Below are 26,905 nucleotides of genomic sequence, written 5' to 3' on the forward strand. Positions count from 1 at the left end.
TGCAGTGTACATCCAAAATAGAAGTCCTCACAGGTCACTTGGCAATATAACTCCAGAGGAAGTCTTCACTGGGAAGAAACCTAATATTGATCATATTTGGATATTTGGGTGTCCTATATATATTCACATTCCCAAGGACAAAAGAAAGAAGCTAGATCCCGCAAGAAAGAAAGAAATCTTCGTTGGATATCGCAACTCTTCCAAAGCCTATAGGATCTACATAAAGGAAGAGCAGCAAATAGAAGTGAACAGAGATGTAATTTTTTATGAAAGCATTGCCTTCAAGAAATCCAAGGATCTCCCATCTGATTCTGATGAGGATCTTCCTATATTTGAGGAAGAAGTTACTAAGGAAGGAGAAATCTCTCATCATGAAGAAGAAGGTCCCAGTGAACCAATCACTCTCCCTAAAGGAAGAAAGAGACCTAACTGGTTAACTTCTACACTTCAAGAAGCAAAAGGTCACACTGCAAGTAGAACATTCAGGGAAAGCAAGAAACCAAAAAGATACTCAGGATATGCAACATACATATCAAAGCTCATTGAAGATGAACCTTCCACTTTTGAAGAAGCAGCCAAACATCAAGAATGGAAGAATGCAATGAATGAGGAATACCAATCTATTATGAAGAATGGAGTTTGGGAAATTGTCCCAAGATTGGAAGACAAATCAGTGGTAACCTCTAAGTGGCTATATAAGATCAAGCATGCTGCAGATGGAAGCATAGATAAATTCAAGGCAAGATTCGTGGCTTGAGGCTTCTCTCAGGAAGAAGGCATTGACTATGAAGAAACCTTTGCTCCCACAACAAGGTATACCACGATCTGATCTCTGATATCTTTGGCAGCATCAATGGGATGGAAGGTGCATCAAATGGATGTCAAACCAGCATTCTTGAATGGTACCATAGATGAAGAAGTCTACATAGAACAACCATTGGGATTCGAGGTAAAGGATAGAGAAACTCATGTTTGCAGATTGAAGAAGGCACTTTATTGCCTTAAGCAAGCTCTTAGGGCACGATATGCCAGAATGGATGCATACTTGCAAAGGTTGGGTTTCAGAAAAAGCACGACAGATCCCAATCTCTACATCAAAGTAGAAAATAATGAACCTGTCATCATTCTTCTATATGTAGATGATCTTCTAATAACTGGTGTTGAAGAAAGAATTCAAGAATGTAAGAAATTGTTGGCAGTTGAATTTGATATGAAGGATCTAGGACTTATGCACTATTATCTGGGACTGGAAGTCTGGCAGGAACCGAATGAAATCTACCTGGGACAAGGAAAGTATGTGATTGAGTTACTGAAGAAGTTTGATATGATGGAATGCAAACCCATGACAACTCTGATGATCACAAACTTGAAAATGTTAAGGAATTCTGAATCCAATCCAGTGGATCCTACTAAGTACAGACAATTAATTGGCTCTCTGATGTATCTGGTGAATACTCGGCCAGACATATGTTTTGCAGTGAATGTTCTCAGTCAGTTTCAAATGGAGCCGAGACATGATCATTGGATAGCTGCCAAGCACATACTAAGATATCTGCAAGGAACCATCCACTATTGCCTAAAGTACGACAAAGGAAAAGATGTTCATCTAGAAGGATTTATTGATTTCGATTGGGGAGGCAATGAGAAGGATGGAAGAAGCACTACAAGAGGATGTTTTAGCTTGGGATCCTCCATGGTCTCTTGGATGAGCAGAAAGCAAGAGACAGTGGCTTTGAGTAGTGTTGAGGCCGAGTACATTGCAGCCTATGAAGTAAGCAGGGAAGCGGTCTGGTTAAGGAAGATGTTATTTGATCTGTTTGCAGGACAGTTGGAACCTACCATAATACATTGCGATAATCCCAGTTGTATAAGACTATCTGAGGACCCAGTATTTCATGGGAAAACGAAGCACATAAACAACAAGTACCACTATATTCGAAAGTTGGTACAAGATGGTGTGCTGAAGCTGGAGTATATCCCCACCGATGATCAAACTATTGATATTCTGACAAAATCTCTTCCTAATAAGAACCTTGTGTATTTTAGAAACAAGCTTGGACTGGTTGACATATCTTTCCTAGTTGAAAGGGAGAGATAGACACATCATTCTTGTCTTCATTTTGGAAGAAAGAATGGAGGATTGAGTAATCATCTGGCATTCGATATTCTTTGAGGATGTGGTAGGGCATCCAACATAAGAGTAGGCAAGAGGACCGATATTCTTTGAGGGTTGGGGACCCAAGATAAGAATAGTCCTAGAAGGTCATACTCGATGAACACCCGGGTGGGTATGTACCTTGAGAGACAATGATGAAGGTGTCTATAATCATTGGTCTCGCCAACATTGTGCTCTGATCTATTAAGAGATAGAGTTGTTAGTCAAGGCCTTGCTATGTGACAATGTTGGTTATAATGATGCTATACATATGGGTTACTAGTCTGACTCTTCTTATGAGATCTCTTCAGTATTGAGAATATCCATGTACCATTTATGAATACCTCCCTAGTTAAGAGGGAGTGTTGAAGAAAGTGTAACTAGGTTCGGTCTTCATAATGACTTATAATTATGATTTTATGTAAAGAAGAAACAAATGTATTTATTGTATTCCTTGCATCATGGGTTTCATGAGCAAGAAGTGTTTTTCATAGGTCAAAGACTTCTTCTTGATGTCTTTAGGATTTGTTGTCTTGTCATGAATATAATTAAGAAGTCATGAAGTCATGTTACACATGTCAAAATTGCACTCCAAGACATTGTCACTATCCCTCTTGCAGTCGGCTAAAAGAAAGACAATATTCTCCTTAAGGAAATGTCAGCTTATCTCCAAGATCTCATGTCGGCCTAAATAGAAAGCATAAGTCACTATATATATAGAGTGACCTCACCTCATAAACAACAAGCAATTTCGGACATCTCTGATCTAAAACAATATGGATCTCAGAGCGAAGAAGATAAGGGTATTACAATGAGGAAGGAAGGCTGCTACAAGTGCGTAAATGTCTCAAGTGTTCTCGGGCTAAGTCTGTCACTGTCACATTAGCGAAGGACCGAAGACTATCCTAAGACAATGTCAATACAGTTAAGGGCTATATCAAGCGTTGAACTGTGATAGAAAAAGACCGAAGTCAGAGAGGCTCTCTTGGACCGAAGGAAGAGATCAGTGGAAGCCGAGGACTGTGTCTAGGACTGCAAAGAAAAAGGAGACCAAGACTCTCTAAGTGACAGTGCCATAACAGTGCGAAGGAGAAGTACTGAAGTGATACAGTGCGAAGAAGGAAGACTGTGATGTGAAGGCAGAAGGGTGCAAGAGATAGTGACAAGTGTCTTGAAGATAAAATTGTGTCAAGTATCTTTGTCAAGGGTCTTGGTATTCGTCAAATGAAATATCTATAAGAAGAGATTGAAGGGTTTTCCTCTCAAGAGGAGAGGTTTTTCCCTAGCTTGGAGCCTACACCTTGTGTACTTATATTTTGTTGATCTTCTTGTCTTGATAAGTTGCTTGATGATTGAAGAACACACTAACATAAAGAAGTTAATTCTAGTAAGAAGACATCACAAGCAGTTTTCATAGGAAGAAGAATCATTAATGTTAAGTTGCCCTAGATTCTTCAACACCAAGTTGACCAACATGTTGAAGCCTTAGGACCCATTTTAGCAATATGCCAAAACTAGTGATAGATCAAATTGATAAAATATGAGTTGTAAACCCTGTGGAAAGGAAATAATGGGAGGGATTAGCTTCTTGTTAACCCCCAGATTTGGACATGCAAGTGCAACTGGAGGGTTATGATCCACCTACCTTTTATCAAGCTAGTCAATCACACGTACATCAGGTTTCACAAAGATCAAAGGCTTTTCGAAGGCACGTTCATCAATTTCAAGGAAAATTGCTACTTTTCGTAGTTTTCCTATTTTATAGGAACCCAAGTTGGAAGTCTCGTGGATTCTCCAAATCATATAGTGTCAACAATTTTTACAAGGTGGAATGGATTTAACACTCCATTGCACACTTTGGAACATGATTTAAATAATTTTACGATGAAGATTTCATTGCTCAAAGCAACAGGAAGAGGAAGGTCCTGCATAAGGACAAGTGGGTTGCCAATGGAGTAGAGAAAGTCTTCTGGAGGTTTTTTCCAACTTCTAGATAAACTGAAGTGAGGGAGGAATTTTCCTATTTTGCTATTAGAATAGAGAACTTTTCAACCATATTAATTTTGGATTAGAGGAGCATGAACCCAACTAAATCATGTAATTCTCATGGGGCAAAAGGTGTACATTTGCAAAACCTTGCCACTCATATTCCATCACAAGTGGCAAGGTCTTCATCATTGGAAAGGAACCGAAACACCTATGGTTTCAATCATTGTGTAAACTAGAATAGGTTGGGATTGTAGAAAGCTACAGATCTTGCATTTGTGCATTCAACTCACACCTTGTGTCTCATGGGCCTGAAGAATATATATATGGGCCTCACAAAGGTTGGGATGTGGATGCAGAATGCTCAAACATGGAACTCTCTCTTGTTGCTCTTGATATTGATGGGGATGCAACCAGAATTGTAGATGCCTCCTCTTCCAATCCACACTCTAGTTCTGCTAAACAAGCATCTTGTTCTATTCTTGTTGGTGAGGATGAGAATAAGTGTTACCCCCTCACATCTAGGGGTTACTATAGAATAATATTTTCTCCCATTCTCTTGATCACCAATAGCAATTCCACAGATAGCATCCATGGTTCTCCATAGCCAATTAACACTTGATGGTCATGTTGTCTGACATACATGAGGTATATGTTTTCATTGCTTCATATCAAGTGTTAATGCCTTGTGTATTTGACATGAAGGTAGCGAGCACTAGCTGTGTCAAATAATGGATCATGATGCTCTAAATTTGTGCCTTTTTCCATGTTTCACCTTGGTGGTTGTTGACCACTCAAGTGTCAACAACATAAAGTGTCAAAGAATCCAAGCCAGAGAACATTTCAAAGTTGTCCATCATGTTTAAAACAGCGAAATTTTCAAAACTTCATCATCATCATGCCGTTTATGGTCATCATTTTGTATTCCAAATTTTGTAGCCCTTCGGAGCCATTGTAAAAATGATTCTAGTATGATGAAAATAAAGCCATGTAACACATCTAGGTAGCTTAGGATTTTGCTAAAGAATTTTCACTCTAGGGATTTTTTTCCTTAGCTAATTATATATGTTTCTCAACACTAAATAATTGGTTAAGTTTTTCTGCAACATATCCACCAAAGCTAGAGTGAGGCTTGATGGTAAAGTCTTAGGTAAGTCCTAGTGTATAGAGTCGATATAAAATACCATACTAAATCATGTCTAATGTTTCGCAGAATTTGGTTGTCTCTAGGAGTTAGCTTTAAATTGTCAAAATTCCCCCACTGAACAGGATATTTATGTAATATTTGACGTAAAATGTAAAAAGTGATGTCTATAGAAGTTGTAGGGGGTATGAGTACTCAAAATTAGACCTCAACACCTCTACCTTTTGTCCAAACACAATTTGAGGGTTGAAAATATCTACTTACCCCTCAAAATACATATTTTCTAATTTGTGGCAAAAAAATGGTAAATAATTAGCTGGAAATTAGCCAAAAAATAAAATGAGAGAAAAATAAAATTCTCTCCAAGTGGAAAAATATTTAAAAAGCATGTGGACCTTCCCAAAAAAAGAATCAAGTCAAAAAGGTGAAGGAATCTCCACAAATCAAACAAGAAAAATCCAAAAGGAAATTTGTTGGTCCAAAAAAGCAACTAGTGACCCAGAAAATCAAATTTTTAAAAAGAGGATGGTCCAAGTTGGTTGGATAGAATGAGAATTTTTTGAGGAAAAGGGTTGGAAAATAATTCTAAGTGGTCCAAACCACTCCGGGATCAAATTTTGGTCAATCCAATCTCTTTCCTCATGGAAATGAATTTCATCATCAAGATCTACGTAGATGGGATCAGGGGTTACGATTTATTGCTCTTGGATCTAGCCGTTTGGCCTTGGGACCTAGCCCTTTCACTTGGTGGGAAGCTTCTCTCCCTCATTTTCTATAAATTGATCCCTTGGCTCATCATTTTAACATCTTATCTTTGATCGAGCTCTTGGCTAGTGAAGCTCTGCTATGTACTGGATACTTTTCTGAATAATAAAAAAAGTATTTGGGGGCTAATGCATGGTGGTTTTTTTCTTCCATCTTCTATGGTAAATATTTTATGATTTCTTGTTCTTAATGCTCTACTGGAGTTAATAAATTTTGTTATTTCACTAGCCATCTGTGGTTCTAGTATTTGTAAGGTATCTTAAATTAGTAGTTGAGATTAGAGAAACACATTAGATTTGAAAGTGCTAGTGGGTTTTTGGTTGAACCCCTAGTCTTTCTCTTCATTGTGCTATCTATCTCCTTGTGATGTAACAATTTATTTTAATTGTGTAGAGATCCATCTTGTGAATCAGATCTTGGGCATTTGGGGACACTTTTGATAGAACCAACCAACTCCCAAGAATAGAAGTGGAAGAACCCATCATGATTTCTTCTAAAGGCTTACCATCCGAAATTTTTGTAGGGGTTTCTTGGCCATAGCTTGTGAAAATAATTCATTTCAACATTTATTTCTCTCTAATAATGCATTTTACTAAATAGATCTAGCTAAATTTGAGCTATATTTTGCTACCCAAGAGTGGAGTTGTACTCATACTCTTTGGGTTAGTAGATCAGTGAATTTTGTACATATTTTCTAACCCTCTTGTATATATATTTCTCTTGTATATGTTTTTTTGTTTTTCTCTTTGTTTTCTTGCAGATTTGAAGATAGAAGCAAGGGTTTGTCTTGGAAATCCTTCATATTTTCTTTTGTTGCAGGTGAAAGCTTGGGGATCAAAGACTAAATAATTATTTTGAAGCTAGGCACTTGCTCCTTCCTCAAACCCTCTCTTTTCTATTGGAAGTTTAGGGTTTACAGCAGATCGATTTAATTTTGGAGGTCGTCCTTATCTTCCAAGCAAGATCAGATTTCCTAGAAGGTCGTTTACCATTTTCTAAAGTCAAATTAAATTTTGGGGAGTTTGTTTGCATTTGAGACCTACTTTTTTAAGCCGCAAGCTTAGGACAGGTCTCTAATTCCCTTTGAGCGAAATTCATTTAAGGGTTTGAAAGGAATTAATTTTTTAACAAGAAATTCAAAATTGATCTATCACTTGAGGCTTGGAAAATTTCAGATTTAATATGTTGTGGAAGACGTCTTAAATTTTCAAGCCATTTTCTCTTTAGCTGCAAACACAAATGAAATTCCTCTTTTCCATAAGCAAAAAAATTTAGAAGGATTGAGCGAAATTTTTTGAGAATTCTCCAAATCCCATTTTGAAGAGATCAAGAATTTTTACACTTGGGAGTTTAACATTTAAAATTTCAAGGCTTCCATCTCCTAGCCCCAATGTTTCTCCTTCATCTCTTGCAAAAGTTTCATCCTCGAGCTTGGACGTTAATTTCTTGGTGTGAATTTCACTTAGAGGAAAGTCAACTACCTTTGGCAGAATTTTTCTCATTTTAAATTTTGTAAAATCATTATAAGAGATTTTCTCTCACTGGTATCTTGAGGATGGATATTAAATTTCATCTTGTAAATCCTCCTTAAGGTTTTAAAACCCTCACCTTTGTCTAAAGGGGTTTTCTATGTAATTTTAATAAAAAAAATTCCTAGAGGGAGCTTGGGGTCTCTTCCCCATGGTATCCCACCTCCTATTTGGTAGAAGGGTCTTTATTTGATCACTAACTTACTAACTTAGTAATTAGATCTCATTGCTAGCTTGTTCATTTTGAAGTTATTTGTTCATAGCATCCAATTGTTAGATTTAGATCTTATATCTTGTGTTCATTTTCTAATAGCTTTGGAATCACTTATCTTGTGTCTTGATCTAACTATTTGGTGGTTTCACTAGCTACTTGGTTTAATTTGCATTTCAATAATTTGATCTAATTTGTTAATTGGTATCTCCATTAAAATTGTTCCATCTTGTCATAGATCCAATTCGCATTACTTTATTGAGTAATCTTTATATGCTCCATTAGTCATTGGCATAAGCTAATCTTATTATAATAGAATAAATTGCGCTCAAAGTGCTAATTGTTAATTTGATCATATAAGTGAAGTGGCATTTATTATTGGCATATTTAAAACATTTCACTTTTGAAGCATTTTATCCAAATTGTTAAATCTCATTGAAGCATTTGTCATATTCTACATCTTATCTCTAACTTGCATTATAGATTTAGTTTGCATTCTCTAAAAATTTACCTCCAAGCATAAGCTTGGTTGATAGAGATTTAGGACAATCTTCCCTAAATGTCAGTCAAATCTATAAATTTGAGTTTGGAGCAAAGGTTAAAACACGTGACCTAACAGTTCTTGTGTCTCTTGTGGCCGAGCGCTTGTAGGAACGAAGGCACGTGGGTCGTCTTGAAGTCTAAGTGGGTATCGTTAATGGTGGACTAGTGCCTCCTCATCCTAGCCTTCTTTCAAATCTCATCAGTCCTTACCAAGTTTTGAGGAATTGAGGGGAAGTCACACCTTAGATTAGGCATTTAACAAAAGCTTCCAAGACCACTTTGCATCACACATTCACATAACATTGTGTCAATTTACAATTGGTTATTGTATAAGTTGAGTTGTAGGCATTTCTTTTACTTGCAAGCATTGCATTTTATTACTCTTGTACTTGTCATTTCAATCACACGCTCACTGTCTTTTGGTATCGTTCTATCTTACTAGAGCATCTCTCTCAAAACTACAAGTATAAGCTACATTTATCTTGTAGGTCTTTCTATTGCTCATATCTCAATATTATACTTAATCTCTTGTAATATCATTTGACTAACGTTTGTCTTGCAACATTGCTATTCTTGTAACTTAAACGATAATTTCATTTGCAAGTATCGTAATCTATCTTTGAGCATCATCTAAAGGCACTAGTCTCTCATATTTTATCGTGTTGGGTGTCTTCTTGATTTCATTAAATCTATCTCATTAATATTCACATGCTCATAATTTTCATACTTGCTAATTAACTTCTAAATTTAAGTTATAATGAATGGTAATTTCCCTGCCCTTTATCTCCTAGAGCTTGTTGTCTTCAACAATTTTTCTTTTTAGAATCATCTTTAGGGACCACCCCCCTTAGCTTAACTAGGAGAGAGCTTAAATGGAGAGAGTTGGGAATAGGTGATAGACCCTTCTCTGAGTGTTGCGCCTTAAAGACAACACCTGGCGGGATTGAGGACTTTTCCCACATTACGGTGTGCATCTCAGGCAACAACAGTGATCATCATCATCTTCTAGATAAGTTTTTCGTTGTTGGGTTGAGTTGTACTATTGGCTAACTTTTAAAGGTATAGCATATCCATATCCCAATCCATACTTAACATGTTCTATCTCTCCTAATTTCCACTCTCTCACTCATGATTGATTGTCATATGTCACAAAAAGGGTTCATACTTGATCTCTGCCCCCTCACTATTAAGCCATTACCCCAACTCCTATCAATGAAATGCACACCTAAAAGGACTAAATGAAATTATCCTAAGTCACATGCAATGAAATGCATATACAATAAAAAGCAGACTAAATGAAATGAAGAAACAAAAAAAGCAACAAAGAAAAAATAGAACGGTACTCAATGAAATGAAGTAACAAAAAAAGGAACAAAGAAAAACAAAAGGGTACTAAATGAAATGAAATAACAAAAAAGAAACAAAGAAAAACAAGAGAAAAAAAAGTAAAGCGGTAGTAAGACATAAAGTCTAGGAAAGGGAAACTCATGCACTAGCACTCCCTCAACAAAAGCATTCACGTGCACAAATATCTTAAACAATCTAACATGACTATGCAATACAATTCATCAAGTTATTCCCCCAAACCACACCATTTATCACTACACCTACTCCTTGATGGGATTTCCTAGGAACTACTTCTCTTCTTAGGAATTAAAACATGTAATAAGGGCTAATGATGACCCTCCCATACCTAAACTTGATAACTTGTATGAATTTTATGAGTTAATGTCAAGTTTGCAGACAATGCTTAATGTGATCTACCTAGTGGCATTTACATTTGACATGACTCACTTTTTATGTTGCATTGCCCTTGTATACATGCCTACAGATTGATAAAAACTACTTTGGGTCACTTGAGCCCCTCCTGGATAATGTACTTTACATGACTATGACTTGGATTGAGCCTTGGTCCTCAAGAGAACATTGGAAGACTACTTGTATACTTGGACGAGGTCATTCCACTTCTTTGGAGGACAGTGTGCTTCCTGAGGGCACAACACTGTAGTATAGAGGACATGGCACCTTTTTAATCAAAAAATACACCTCTTGGAGTTGATTTGGCACCTTTTGGATGAAACATTGCACCCTTTGGAGGGAATGTTTCATTTTAGGGCCCTTACACATGATTTTTGAGTGAGCCATCCACCTTTTGGAGACTACACATGCCTCATATGTGAATTCATCATGCATTTATGGAGGATGATTTGGCATATCAGCTTAATTTACTTCATTTTGGGAGCATTGTTTGGGATCTTTTGATTCATCCACTCTTGTATCATGGATATTTTATGTATTGTGACCTTATCCCTAGCGTTTGTAAGCAGATAAAGGCATTTTTTATTTGTTTAAGGCTTTTGTTAGGAAAATATTATTATTACAATGCAAAGGGTGCTAGATCTCTCATATAACTAAGATAAACACTTCTCAATTGTAAATTATTGCTAGAATTTGTGGAGAATAACTACTTGTCTACTTTTGCCTCTTTTCTTCTACATTTGCTATGGATCAAAAGCTAGAGTGACTTCTTGAAAGATGTCTTATGGATTGCTCTACAGCTTTTATGGATGCTCATGACTAGGGTTTTGTGGATGGAAACAATTTATTAACTAGGAAATCTCACTTAATCTTGTTGGATTTGGTTCATGGATTATTATAAGTGCAATTGAGCTTCTCTAATATTGGTGGTACATTCTTTTCATATTTATCTCAAACAAATCCTTTATTTAAAAGGGACTTTCAAAGAACATCTCAACCCCAACGAAGTAATGAACTATTGATTTTTAGGGATCTTCTTATTTGGTAATTACTTCTAATGACATTCATTTAAAATTTACTTGCATTCACATTAATCATTAAGCAATTACACGAAAGATCCTCAACAGTATAACAAGAATGACAGTAGAATCATAAAGAGACAACCACACAAGACACACAAAGCATTTTACCCTAGGAAAACCCACATGGGGGAAAATCCTAGCAACCTTTTCCTTAAAGAAATTGATTTGTTCAACAGGAGATACACCTAAGTCAAATCCTAAGTCAAACTGACCATTAACATAATTATGGTCAAACTTGGTCTATTAGCCCTTTAGTCAAGTCATTCTTTTGTCCAGAGAACTCGGCCTATTCTGTTCCTTCACAGAGATTTGGTCCTATAATCATCACAGGGATTCCGTCATGTAGCATCACAAAGATTCAGACCTGTAGCCATCACAAAAATTCAGTCCTGTAGCTACTTCAGAAATTTCAGTTCGCTGCCATCATGCCACAAATTGTCTTACTTAAGCCTCAGACCTTAACCTTTTTATCTACCTCAGACTCATCTTTCTTTCTTCCTCAGGAGATCCAAACTTGCTTTAAACAGAAGCTCTAAATTGGTGCCCTTGGAGAAGGTGGAGTGCCTTATATATACCTTTTTGCCTGGCCGAATGGTGTCACCTTTGACTGGGCCAACTTGATCATGTGGAGGCCAACATGAATCTCTTGGAGCGAAAATATTCAAATTTCAAAATTCAAATTTTGTCTTTTGCAAAGTGCATGAAGAACATGCCTTTAATATTTTTCTTTTGCCACTAGCATGGAGAACATGCTTTACATTATCATTATAAATACATCAAGGGCTAAAAATATAGATTATGAAGACCGACCATAGCTACAAATATTCAACATCAACTACCCATCACTAAAGTGGGGTATCATCATTATTACATAATAATCAATGAAACTTGTTAAACAAGCCAATCAAAGCAAAAAAAGGTTGATAAAGGGGTTTGGAAAAACAAAGGCCAGGGAAGGTAACTCAAGCAGCTAAACACTCCCTCTACAAAAGAGCTCATGCATGATTATTTTACAAAACATAGCAATAGACTATGACACCTCTCATGTAGTAAACCCCAGACCATAACACCTATCATTTGAAAGGGTTGGCCTAAGGATTGTTCCTTTCCTTAGGGTTGGAAGCACCCAATAGGGACAAATGATAACCCTCCCATACCTAAGTCTAGCAACTTGTATACAATCATAAGCTACTGAGACATTTGAAGATGATACCTAATGAAAAGTTATTTGATCGCTTTGACATTAAATATGTTCCACTTTGTTGCTCTTATGATTCTTGTACCCATGATGTTGATCTCACTTAATTGCTTCAAGTATGTGCTAGACGATTTTCCAAGTGTAGGCATGGTCGCTTGATGGATGTTTATGATGCTTCTCTAGTACTTCACATTTGATGCTCCACCACCTTTCAGGATGATGCATGACTACTTAGAGAAGATATAGGACACTTCTGGAGGAGCATTGACCTTGATGATGACTTGGCATGGACGTAGAGACCCTCCTCCAGTTCCAGGACCTTGGATGTTGACTCCCTGACCTAGGGCATTACACTTAAAGCATGATGTGATATAAGATGATATCAGACCCCTTTGTTGGCATTTCATCTTCTTGATGAAAATTTGACTTCTCTTGATGATGATGGGTAATGATGATGATTTTTGACCCCCTTGGAGGAGATTTGGTGCCTTCCACCCTGATGACATCATTTCCTAACATGAGAAAATCACCTTAGCACAATGTTTGATGATGATATGGGCTTTGGAGGATGATGTTGGGCTTGAGAAGGAACTTTTAGTGATGACGCACCATATTTGGATGAGGAGACATGACTATTTGGATGAGACATACCCCTTGAGCTAGCCATTGCGCATTTTCATGGAGAGACATGACTTATGAGAATGACATCACCCTTTGGAGGGGATTTTACTCACACATATGGATTAGTTGAGGTTTTATTCATGTTTATTCATTGTAGGGCTATCTTTGGGGGTCAGCTTGATGACCTATCCATCTTGTATCATGGATTTTGTATCTTTACGAACTTTACACCTAATTAGAGGTTTGTTGATGTTTGTAGCTCAAACAAGTACTTTCGGTCTGTGTGTTTAGAGATGTGAAAGTCGTCTAATAGCCCTTTAGCCTTAGCAATTACTTTAATTATTAAAGTAATTTGGTTTTATGAGAAAAGCGAGTTAATCTAATGAAATGCAAAGATTATTTGCATTAATGAATTAGATGAATCTCAATCATTGATCTCAAGTGATGTTGAGATATAATCTCAATTGTTAATAACTTTGGTGACTAGCGTTGTGGATTTGGTCAATAACTCAATCTTATAAAAGTAAGGCTAGGCTAAGGGAGAAGACACATTAGTGAACACAAATGTAGAAAATTTTGCTAAGCTTGTAGCCCTTCCCAGTTTCAAGTTTTTAGCATGAATGTTTAATGCCCTCACCCCAAACAGTTAGCTCATATGAAACATTTTATGCTAACTCATTTGAAACATTTAAGGACTACTATCATTTCTCTTTTCAGCTGATATGAAAAAAATATACAAGCAAGCACACTCAGAAAATAGACACTTGTTTTTGGTCTAATGACCCTGGAAAAAACCACAAGGGGAAAACCAGTTCTAAGGAGGATTTAATTGCTCTTAAGGAAATTATTTACACAGCAGAAATAAGACAACTTTTCTCCCTTTTTCTTGGTGATGTCACTACCCAGATTTGCACAGAAAATCATGCCACACGATCATAAACTCAACCTGTGATTTGCCTTGAAATTTGTGCTTGATGTCACCTTACAGGGCCTGGAAAATGGTGTCAACTTGAGCAGAAATGTTCCCAGATTTCCGTGCCACAGTCCTCTCTTAGTTGCCTCGAGTTTCATTCCTTTGGAGCCTTGGAAATGGTGCTTGTTGTCTACTAAATATCTGCAGAGACAGACTTCCTTAAATCTTGGCCCTGTGACTGTAACTATGGCAGAAGTTTGAATAGCTCCTCTTCACCCTTGATTTGCGCTAAGAATCACTCTCAGCCTCTCCCACAAAACCAGTGTTGATTTTGCTTTGTATTTCGGCTAGCAAACTCCTGCAACACAGCATGCTAGCCTAGCCCAAAAATCTCGGGATGGGTGCCAGTCTGCTACAGAAAACTCAGGCTTGTCTTTGTTGTACGTTGTCCTCTCCTTCTCTGCAATTTCAACCTCTCCTCTCAAGCTCCTTGCTCTCCTCTCCTCAAATCTCATGTGAATAATAAGAAACCTTTGCCTTTTCCCTTTTTGTCTTCTCTTAGAGTAGAAAAAACTAAACCTAGTGATCAAGGGCTGAGATTAAATTTCAGCCCATACGACCAATGGATGAGATCAAGTCCCCCACTTGACCCCCTCTCTCATGCGGTTCTCCCCCTCACTTAAAGAACTCCTAGTCACTTTAATATGTTTTGTACCTTTTGCACCTTTTCTCTCATAAAGTCAACATTAAATTATAAAATGACTTTAATAATAAAAAACACTTAGTACTTTTCTCCCTAAAGTCACATTTAAAACATAAAGTGACTTTATTAAAAAGTACCTAGTACATGAACCACCTCATAAAGTGACTTTACCCCATGACATTAATATAACTCATAATGTCACATGACAAAAAGGTTATTAAAGTGTTTTCCTAGGCAAAAAGGCCAATGCACTAGGAAACACTTCCTTGGTACCATTTTTCTCAACAACAAAAACATATAAGACAGTGTGATCTCAGTGATTGGGTGGAAAAGGACATTCACTCAAGTCTGCAGCAGCCAAAGGAAGAAAACAAGGACCAGCAAGATAGAGAAATATTCAACAAGTGATTTTGCAGCAGAGAAGGCACATGTGTGAGCTATAGATCGATCCCAAGAGGCCATACAACGCAAGCAAGTGCAGGAATTAGCTCAAGCAGGTTTGCAGCAGCAAGAAATGCATGATATGGAGGCTGTACAAGCTTATGCGAACTCTCACACGTGTGGGCATGCAGAGAAAACTGCTTAGAAATTGAAAATGGTGCAAACAAATACAGCGTTAGACAGAAAATGTATATATTTTATTAATAACTTGATGATTTACAGTGAGAGAGACCCTGACTTAAATACAGCCCTACGTGTCTCTTGGTGAATGGGCATGATCTTTGATCATGCCCTTTTGCCCCTTTTGCCTAATTAACTAATAGTTCTGGATTATTATTTTTTACATAACATTGCCTCTCCCTTGAAAAGATGCTTTGTCCTCAAAGCATACGTAACGATGGGTGTTATTGACGAAACGTTTATGTCTCCCAAGAAGCTTCTTCTTCTGGTAAGTCCTTCCACCTGATTATGTATTCTTTGATTACTCGTGATCGCAGCTTCTTTTCCTTGCTGGAGATGATACCTTCTGGCTCTAGAATAATCCTTCCTTCATCATCTAAAGTTGGAAGCATTGTCTGCGTTGATTGATGTTCACCAAGTGCCCTTTTAAGGCCGGATACATGGAAAATTTGTGAACACGACTTTTATTGGGAAGGCTTAAACTGTACGCTACTTGGCTGATTTTTTTGTTGATCTGGTAGGGTCCATAAAACCTTGGTGCCAATTTGTTTTTTCCCTTTTGTTTTAAGGACAACTACTTGTAAGGCTGGAGTTTAACAAATACCCAATCTCCAACTTCAAATTCTCTCTCGGTTCTATTTCGGTCAGCTTGCTGCTTCATACGATTCCTTGCATTATTTATATTTTCTTTTAGAGTTTGGACGACTTTTTGGGTTTCTTCTAACTGGTTTTTAATAGTTGGAAGCTTTGTCTCGATGATAGCAAAGTCCTTCCATTTCGGAGGTTCGTAATCGTAAAAAGCTTGAAATGACGTCATTTCCCCTAACGTGTGATAAGTGGAATTGTACCACCATTCAGTGAGATGTAACCACTAAACCCACTTATTTTGATTGTCTGTGGCGTAAAAACATAAGTAGGCTTCTAAACATTTATTGACAACCTCTGTTTGACCATCCGTTTGAGGATGGTAAGTTGAACTCATGTTGAGGTAGGTTCCTATATGTTTGAAGAATTCCTTCCAAAAACTACCCTTAAATTTGGCATCTTTATCGCTCACAATGACCTTGGGAAATCCATGTAATTTGCAAACATTTTTGCAAAATATCTCAACAATTTGTTTTGCTGAGTTTGATTTCCTCATTACAATAAAGTGAGCATACTTGGTAATTCTGTCGACAAATACAAGAATTTTATCCTTACCATCAGTCATCAATAAACCTTCAATAAAGTCCATTGATATTTCCTCCCATTTCTGATTCGGAATGTTTAAGGGATGAAGTAGTCCCGGTGTCATAATATTTTCATTTTTATTCCTCTGGCATTTATCGCATTTGGCTACATATTTTTGAATATCATTGCTCATTCCCTTCCAAAAGAATGACTGGTGTGCGTTACATTAGGTTTTAAAGTATCCTCCATGTCCGACTCACAATGAATCTTGTGACTCTTTAAGAACCTTGGCTTTAAATTTGGAATCTGCATTCAGATAAATTCCTCCCTTGTACCATAAAATATCATTCTTCCATTCAAATTTTGAATTCTGAGGAATATTATTGATTATAGCACTTGTTTCTGGATCTTTTGCATATTCACTTCGAATCTCATTGAGCTATTCGGGAACAACCACTAACACTACAAGTAACGATGGTTCTTTGTCTTCTCTCGACAAGGCATTTGCTACTACGTTATCTTTCCCTTTCTTGTGTAATATATCCATGTCAAAGGTAGCGATTTTTTCTATCCATTTTTGTTGTTCTGTAGATAACATTTTCTGCTGGAGGAGATGCTGAAGACTATTATGATTTGTTCGTATTAAGAACTTACTTCCCAAGAGATATTGTCTCCATTTGGCTAATGCATGCATAATAGCAAGCATTTCCTTGTTGTATGTAGACTTGAGACATTCTTGCTTATTGAGCTTCATGCTTTCAAACGTGATTGGGTGACCATCCTACATTAGTACTCCTCCTATGCCAAAACCTGAAGCATCACATTCAATTACAAATGGTTTTGAGAAGCCTAGAGTTGCCAATACAAGAGCATTAGACATAACTTCCTTCAAGTCTTCAAAACACTTTTTTGTTTCATCATTCCATCGAAATGAATTCTTCTTTAGAAGGTTCGGTAGGGGTGTGGTTATATGGGCATAGTTTTTAATATATCTTCGATAACACCCGGTCAACCCTAAGAATCCTCTTAGCTTGGAGATATTAACTCGTTTCGGCCATTCACTTATAGCCTTGATCTTGTTAAGATCTACTTTAACTCCTTCCTTGGATATTATATGTCTGAGATATTCTACTCCTTCCTTCCCAAAAGTGCATTTGGACTTCTTGGCATAGAACTGATGCTCTTCCAACACTGTATGAACTTTCTCCAAATGTTGTAGGTGCTCCTTCCGAGTTTTACTGTAAATTAAAATGTCATCAAAGAACACTAATACATACTTCCTTAGATATGGACGAAATAGCTCGTTCATGGTAGCTTGGAATGTTGCCAGTGCATTGGTTAAACCGAAAGGCATTACTTTAAACTCATAATGACCTTCATGTGTTCAGAATGCAGTTTTTGCTACATTTTCCAATCTTATTCTAATTTGGTAATAACCTGACCTTAGTTCCAATTTTGAGAAGTATTTAGCGCCATTTAGTTCATCCAACATTTCATCAATAAAAGGAATTGGAAACTTGCTTTTAATTGTTATTTTGTTTAGTCCTCAATAATCAACGCATAATTTGAACGATCCATCTTTCTTTCGAACTAATACAAATGGAGCAGCATACAGACTTTTACTTTTTGAGATGATACCGCACTTTAAAAGATCTTGGACTAATCTCTCAATTTCAGTTTTTTGATGATGTGGATATTGATATGGTTTGATGCTGATGGTATTTGATGTTGCTTTGACTTCTATTGTATGCTCGATTTCTCTTTTAGACAGCATCTTCATCGTAAGGTCTTGGAATACTTTTTCGTGCTTTTGAATCAACTCCTGGACTTCTGGTGATTCTTCGTTGACCATATTTGAAGTTAACATTTATAATTGATGACACTGTACTACATAAGCTGGTGCTCCCTTCCGAATCATTTTCATCATCTGAGATGATGATACAATTTGGTTCTCAGGTGGTTGGAACTCATATAATTTGTAACTCTACCCTTCCCATTTAAATTTTATAAATTGCTTTTGATGGTTGGCAAAGTAAGTACCAAGGGTTTGTAGCCATTAGATACCTAGGACTACATCCACTCCTCCTAATGGTACTGTGTAGAACGGAGATTCTAAATTAAAGTCTTGAATCTGCAATTTGACTTTATGGCAATTCCCTACCTTTTCAATTTTCTTACAATCAGCTACCATAACCTACATGTTGGGCATGGGAAATGAGAAAATGTTGAATCTCTTCGCCATGGTTGAGTCCAAAAAATTGTGGGTGCTACCGATATCGATCAGAACCATTACATTGTTCTTCTTGATATGTCCTTTTAATTTTAATGTTTGGGGTTGTGATATACCTATCATAGTCGATAATGATACTTGCAGAATGCTCTCGTCATCTAGTTCTAGAGAGAATTCTGGGGAATCTTCAATTTCTTCTACGTTTGATTCATCATTGTCTGAATCATTAGTTGCTTCACATTTATACAGGTTCTTGGTCTCTTTTCCTTTAGCACACCTATGTTTAGGGTCCCATTTTTCGCCACAACATTTGCACTTGCCCTCTTTCATTCTTTGCATTTCCACATTAGTTTTTTCTCCTTCACGAAGATGTGGTGGAACATATTTTGTGTTATCCATGTTCGCGGCTTGGGAAAATCTTCATCTCGAATATACTCTTTCAACCTTCGGCCACTGCATTTTTTCATGTTTCTTTTCAGCAGCTTTTGCCTTCTGTCTGGCTACCTCTATAGAAGTGATGTCATGAAGCTCAAGCTCAGCCTGGATATAGGGTTTAAGTCTTGTGATGTATGACTGAATCAGACGAGTTTCTGATAATCCAGGTACTCGTGTGGCCAAAGTTTCCCATTCTCGAGTGTATTCGTCCACATCTCCTTTTTGTTCCAATCTGGTGAGTGTTGAGAAGAACTCTTCTTCCTTGACACCTTGGATCCTTTTAAAGAACACATTTTTAAATTTCCTCCAACTGATAGCAAGTGTCGTCTTCTTCCACCACATATACCAATTGAATGCTTCGCCTTCCATTTTCATGGAAGCATCCCTGATCTTTTCATCATCATTGTCAATATCGTAAATCTCGAAATATTCTTTTGCTTTATTGAACCAAGCAACGCTGCATTTTTTGTTACCGTCAAATTTAGATAACTCAAGTTTTGCTCTTCGTTGATATGTAGCAATTGTCACGGCGAATAAAGGGTGTTGATTTGAAAACGACATATTGGTGTATGGATTCCAGAGCTGCCTATTTTGAACATTTGTGTTACTACTTTCAGGATTAAGTGTGGAAGATGTCTTTGGAGACTCGGGTCTCTCATGTGAGTCTAACGATTTTGACGAATTTGGAGAATTGAGATGTTGAGTAGCCTCATTATTCTGGGGTATTTGATCGGGCGTAATCTTCATATTGTTACAAATACAGGTCAACATCACCATCACTTGATCCACCTTACTTGAAAGATCTACCTGAGCCTTTTTAAATTCATTCTTGTTATGCTCGAGCTGACTCTCTATTCTCTTTGTTGTGTCCTGAAGCGCTTCAATTTTTTCACCATGTCCGGTCACCTTAGCTTCAAGATCTATCAATTTTTTATTGAAATCGGCCATCGAGTATACTTATCCAGTGTACTTTTCTTAATTTGATCCTATTTTTTTAAATATTAAATTTAATTTATTTATTTTTCTAAATTAAATAGTATAATTTAATTAATTAATTATATATATAGTTATAATTATATAATATATTAATTTTATATAATATATAACCAAACGAATTTATTCGGGGATATGAAACGTCGTTGACGGTGACGGTAACAATGGTTGAATCGGCGGCTCAATGGGTCGAACAAACACTGCGGCAAATGGAAACGGCGGATTGAGCGGCACGATCAGGTGAACAGATGGTCGGGATGGGGTGCGGTCGGTGGAAGTTGACTGGACATGTCGACAAGGATACAACGGGTGCGACGGATTACATGAATTTGACGACGGAAGCGTAGGTTTTGAAACCGGATTACATGGTGTGACTGGAACCTGTGGTTACTGACTAGCGTTAAATTGTGATATGTGTAGCGACGAATGGAAGACGGACGTGGCAGGGAGATCGGGCAGCGGAAAAGTGAACAGAAGTTAGGACGGAATAGTCAGCGGAAACAAAACACCACGGTCGGCAGCAGGGACAGAACACAGCAGTCGACAGCAGATGAAAGCGGACGGCAGCGGAGAATTGAGGATGAACAGTGCTGGAAAAAAACCATGATCCTTCCAGCAATGAGGAGTGACCCGCTCTGATACCAAATGGTGCAAACAAATGCAGCATTAGACAAAAAATGTATATATTTTATTAATAACTTGATGATTTACTGTGAGAGAGACCCTGGCTTAAATACAGCCCTAGGTGTCTCTTGGTGAATGGGCGTGATCTTTGATAATGCCCTTTTGCCTAATTAACTAATAGTTATGGATTATTATTCTTTATATAACAGAAAACTGCTTAGAAATTCCCACACATGCATGGGCAGGTTGTAACAGTGCGCGGGCAGGTAGAAAACACGCTCAGGCAGCAGGCCTTATAGGTAAAGGATTGAGGGTTGAAGAGAAATTTCTCAGCTGGAAGTTTCCAGGTTTTGTTGTGTGTGATATTTTTCTCAATGGCCATTTATTTTCCCTGTTGGGAAGTCCTTTATATGCTAAATATTTTATTAATGAAACAGCAGATTTGAAAAGGTTATGTATGTTTGTACAGGAGATTGGCTGTTTTGCTTCCGCTGAAAATTAATTGTATTTACCAATTAAAAACCCCGTAGTAAATTTTGTTCAACAAGCTGAAAAACTAATTAAAATCAGCAAGGAAAATTACTAGGAAATAATGTCATTTATTTGATTTTTGTAGCTAGAGCAAGTACTTCTGCACAGGACTAAGTGTCTGTGTGTACAAAAGTCGCCTAATACACCCTTAGACCTTAGCAATTACTTTAGTAATTAAGGTAATTTCTTTTTATAAGATAAAATGAGTTAATCTAATGAAATGCAAAGATTTTCACATTAGTGAATTTGATGAATCTCAATCATCAATCTCAATTGAGGTGAGATCTAATCTCAACCAATAATCACACTGGAGATTAGGGCTAGAGATTCGGTCATAATTCAAGCTTATAAAGGGAGGGCTAGGCCAAGGGAGAAGACACACAAACAGTGAGTAAGCACAAGAGTGAAGCACATCTCAGTGATTAGGTGGTCAAAGACTTCCACTCAAGTGTGCCAAGTCCAAGGAAGCTGATAGGGTGCAGCAAGGATTGGAGCTTCATTAGTTGGATCAAATCTAGATTTGTTATATGTATTTTCCTCAGTTTGGGCCATTTTCCCAGTAAGAGAGCCGAAGCAGGTTCTGATCATAATTAATGAAGAACTAATTTGAATGGGCATAATCTGTTTGTGTAATGTGTGATTGAGATGGTCATGCTTCCATTGAATATTTTTATTTACATTAAAAACCCAGTTGTGCTTTCATTCCGTAGATCTAAGTTTGTCTACTAAGTTAATAAATTGCTAGGTGCTGAGTTCAGAAATTTAACATTACTCGGGTTAGGAAATTAACAAGGCTAAATTGCTTGGTTGCCCTCATATGTATAGGGGAGTGATTCACCTCTTTAGATCATAATCACACTTGGAGGCACACATCTCTTGGATTAACTATCTTTTATCTAGTTCACTATGGAGCACTAGTTGAGCTATTTCCTGTGGGTCTTCTTGGATGTGGATTTGATCAGTTTTCATGGATGTTTATGGTGAAGCTTGGATGAATGAATGGTAAAGTAAATAGGTTAACTTCTGTATCCTTGGTTTCATGTTTTATCTAATTGATGATGCATGTATTAAGTATGTTAGCAAAATATTTGTGTCATGATCCTTCTTAAACTAGCCCTTCTTCCAAGACTTCAAGAAAGTAGCATGTTAGCTCCTTCCCTTAAACTATCTTTGAGAATTTTAGAGCCTTGACTCAAACCCTAGGTGAGCATGTTAACTTGCCCTAATTCTCTTGATTCTTGTTTTCAATCCTAAAGTTTCCCTAACATTGTATGTTCCTAGACTCCATTAACAGCAGATTGAGAAGGTGCTAATCCTATCTCTTGCAGCAATCTATAAAACCCTAAAATCATTTTTCATTTATTCTCAAGTAAAGTAGGGTTGTACAACAAAATAATACATTTTCAGCATTAATTATATTGGATGTTATTGTCCTAGGAATAGGGTCTGTTTATAATTAATTGGAAAAGCAAAAGTGTCATTTTCTACACATTTTCCAGCCCACATTTAGAGCTGACGTCTAGGGTTTGTAGTGTTGTTATATGCCTTGTAACCACATAAAATTTGCCCTCATTTTACACATTTTTATCATAGATCCAAGGCTAGTTTTGTTGTCAAAAACTATTATTCTGCTGCAATTTCTTATTTAAAGACCTGGTTTATGATAGCCAAGTGTATTCCTAGATTGTGTGTTTGGGAACCTATTTGAAAGATCCTCTATTGGTTGACCTTAGCCTTTAAATTGAACCATCGGAACCTTAGAATTCAAATCTTGAAGTTTCTCATCTATCCACCCTAAACCCTAACTTTGACTCTCATCTTTGGGTGGAATCTATTGTAGTACCCTCAGGAAGACATTTAGCTTAAGGTAGTTGGATTACTTGATCCCTAAGATTTACTAGAAAAGCCTCCCATGTGTTTGATTGTGTCCATCACTAAAACAAAGGGAGTTGTTGCTGAGATGACAATGGAAACATTCCCATTGTTGCACTTGATTTAGGTTGCCTAATGGGGCTATACACTAGCATGCTAGATTTCATTGTAACAGTGCCCAATTACAGATTGGAGTTCTTTTTTCAATTTTCTTTTCCAAATCTGATTATACTCCTTGAGAAACATGTCTAGTATTGGTCTTGTATATGACATCACACCACCCTTGTTTAATTTTAAGATGCAATATAAACACGGTGATTGATAATTATGAAAACAGCAACTCATTCACTGATTTCCGTCTAAACTACCTACTTTTTAAGTGTTACATTTGAGCTGATTCTTGCTTGGATAAAAGCAACCACAACTTCAAAATCCCAAAATCTGGATAAGGTCTCTTCATAGGTGTTACATCTAGACACATCCAATCTCAATGTACATGACCATTGATGCATACAAACAAAACTGACACAGCAGGACAAAGCACATAGTTAACTTACAAAGATGCAGGAAAAACGATGATCATATTTTCGCGGAAAATTACATAATCAAAATACATTAACAATATTAAATGGAAACAGCCTACAAACCTTATTACAGACAACATCCTTAAGTTCTTCTCCAGACAGAACAGAAAGCCTCTTACAAAGATCGTTGCGTTTTTCAATGGAGCCCACATTGGCCAATGCTAGATCTCGGAGCTGCAAAACATGATAATGAGTTACAAGAGACAATTCGTATCTGGAGATAGAAATCATCTAAACCTAAATCTCCACAAAAGCTCACCTTAGGAATTTCCTTAAAAGCCAAAAGTTGAAAAGCTTGCAGCCGAGAGCAATGAGCTAGCAAAACATCATCATCACTAAGTTGAGTGCCAACATGGTCATCTATCTCAAACCCCTCATAAAACCGCAGCAAGTCCACCAGCTGCGCAAAAAGCTTCCCCCTTTGATGAGTATAGAGAGTACTCAAACGGCATTTAGCAACAACAGCAACATCTTCAATGACAGCCCTAAAAAATCTGCAAAAAGAAGAGAAGACTCAATAATTCCATGAAAGGCTTAATCATCCTGCATGTAGAAGCAACAAAGAGTCCAGAAGAATAGAGAAAACATTGCTCAAGGAATACAAACATGGAGAACTGTACTCCGTGAACTTTATCAGCATCAACCTGCAAATATTCCTGATTATACACTGGCAATTGCAATTAATGATACTTCTCTCAACCTATCTATTTTCTATATGTGGTATTTTGCAATGTATTAGAGGTAATTTTGCCCTAGTTTTCTTGCACATTCAGGATTTAATTCACAATTTCCCTTTCAACAATTTTAATAATGAATATGACCACAGTAACAATATAGCGAGGTATTATAATTCAATTCAACAAATAGTATTGATTGCGTTGAGTGTTCCAATAATACATCCAATCCAGCGTTACTTTAATTCCCAATTCCAGAATCCAACAGGGAAGACTGATGAATCTGTTAATCGCAACCGCACTTCAAGAATAGTCTAGTTACATTAAACTAATTAATCTAGCTTGCCTCAATTCTGAGTGTTTCCACCCAAATTAATTTACTGGTCGATTAGGGTTTGTTGCAAAGCAAAACCCACACAGACTTCAGCACACTTCGGTCCTTACTTTTTTGCCTTGGTCTAGATGCCCGGTCCTGCGGCTCTGTCACTGACTGATTCAGAATTGCATTGACCAGAATGGTGTTACGTTCACTACAGCGAGGGTTGATTATAAATCCAGTTATTAGTAACTACGTAGGCTTCCGTCTATATACTAGGTTTTTTTGTCCCATGCATTTTATCTCCACAAATTATACCCAGCCGCAATGAAGGTATTTTAGGACCTTCGTTCTACTTTAATTCACAGTAACAGCTTCGGCCTTGTTTGGAATCACCAGAACGGAGACTCAAAAACCTGTGTATAATCCGCTTCCTTCTTAAGACAATTTCTTGTTAAAGAAGACCCATGCAAAGGCAAGTAGTCGCTCAGAACTTCGCAACTGTAATTTCCAGCGATGGTTGTAAGGGACTTCGCTCACCTCCAACAAAACCCTGTTCAGACTTCAAAAATATAAACAAACTGTTCCCAAAACCTGCTACAAATTTCATTGTCTTCAATAGAGTTATTTTCCCTACGGCCAGAACAAGAGACAACAAGAATAAACTTCGTTATTCTTCCCAGATGGAGCTTCTGTGCCAGACAGAATGAGGAGAAAAAAAAATAGAAATGAGCCAACTAGGATGGAACCTTTCACCACCGAAATTGACAAGAGAAAACAAGAGATCTTAAAATCTTCAGAGCTAATGCTCAAAAATAGATGAGATGATCAACTTGATGCTCCAAAATGAATTCAATCCTCCTCTATTTATAGATTTTCTTGAGGGGTTTCATCTTCTTAAATGATTGAGTAAATCTTACTCAAAACCCCCAATTCTGGGTTTTTTCACCCAGCTGCCCCAAAACTTGCCCAGTAATGGGTATTTTGGGGTTTTTTTCCCTTTTTTGCTGGACTATAGCCTACGGGGATGGATAGGCTAATGAGTCTCATTTGTCCACAATTCGTAGAGGAAATTACACATTTGTACATGTATTATGTAATTCTGACTCAGTGCCAAGTCGAGGGTACCATCACTATGTAGATAATGTAAACATTCGAATATGTGGTTATGCGAAAATTCCTAGCAAGGACACAAGGCCAAGGCCCACTAGTAAATGTCTAAATAGCAAGAATATTGTGTTTAATGTTGCCAAAGAAATTCTGGACAGATGATGTATAAAATGTTCTTAGTGAAATTATGGTAGGATCTTCCTAGGGGTGTAATTGGGAACTATGGGACCATTAGAGTTAATAAAAGGATAGCTGTGGTGGCCAATTAACGTAATGTGGGCTAGATCCACTATTAAATAAGGCCCACTAAGTAGTTAGCATTGAATAAATGTAACTAGCCTCATTAAAGTAGACCCACTAAGCATGCATTAGAATATCATTGTATTGGAGCTTAGCTCATTGGGCGGTTGCCCCCTTGAAGAGGCAAGTGAACAAGAGTTCATCCTTCCATAAAATGATCACTGTATATGGTGTTACCCAATCTCAATGGTTTTCATATTTAATAATGTATTGAACAATTCTGATATATTCTTGTGAATCATTTTCAGGCCTACTAAGAAACAAAACAAGTGGTATCCGAGCACTTTCCAAAGCAAAAGTACCAAATTTTCTCTCTTTATTTTTCTTTTTGGCAGATTTGGAACTGAAACACAAGTCAATTTCTGAAGCTTCATAAGTAGAAGTTCAAAAAACCATTTGTAGATACATATTCTTTAGACAAAAATAGCGGATTTAAAAGAAATAAAAGAAGAAAAAATCACTCAACTCAAAGGTTGAACAAATAAGATATGAAACTCTAAAAATATGGTGTTTTAGAGCTTTTATTGTTATGGTCACAACACATATCTGTTTTTGACTGTTTTTCTACAAAATTTCCAGAAACCAACTGCAGATTTATCGTCTTCTCACAAAACACACAATTTTAAAAAAAATCTCTCAAGACAAAGGTCAAACAAAGGAGATATTGCAGTTTGGAAATCGCTTCTTTTTTGGTTACAACAACCACAAGTATTGTAGAGCTAATATCTTTCAACATTGTGCCCAAATTGCATCAAAACCAACGCCATCTAATAAAAGGCATTCAGGGCTTGATTTTTGTTTATTATATGATCTACTTTCAAGCAATATTCAATGCAA

General features: G+C 37.0%; 1 protein-coding gene across 1 annotated transcript in view; it reads right to left on the reverse strand.

The window, feature by feature from the left end:
* Positions 1–26,905, reverse strand: part of EMB2765 (P-loop containing nucleoside triphosphate hydrolases superfamily protein) — a 278,516-nt gene that overhangs the window by 176,151 nt on the left and 75,460 nt on the right. The window contains exons 8-9 of the mRNA XM_089391649.1: positions 23,928–24,162; positions 23,732–23,842 (exon numbers count right to left, since the gene is read on the reverse strand). Coding sequence (XP_089247775.1) covers positions 23,732–23,842; positions 23,928–24,162 — 346 coding nt within the window. The remainder of the gene's footprint in view (positions 1–23,731; positions 23,843–23,927; positions 24,163–26,905) is intronic.

The sequence above is a fragment of the Pinus tabuliformis genome, chromosome 1_1 (assembly GCF_031772625.1).
Source record: "Pinus tabuliformis cultivar Carrire ecotype Pingquan chromosome 1_1, CPIR1, whole genome shotgun sequence".
In the NCBI taxonomy this organism is placed as follows: Eukaryota; Viridiplantae; Streptophyta; class Pinopsida; order Pinales; family Pinaceae; genus Pinus; species Pinus tabuliformis.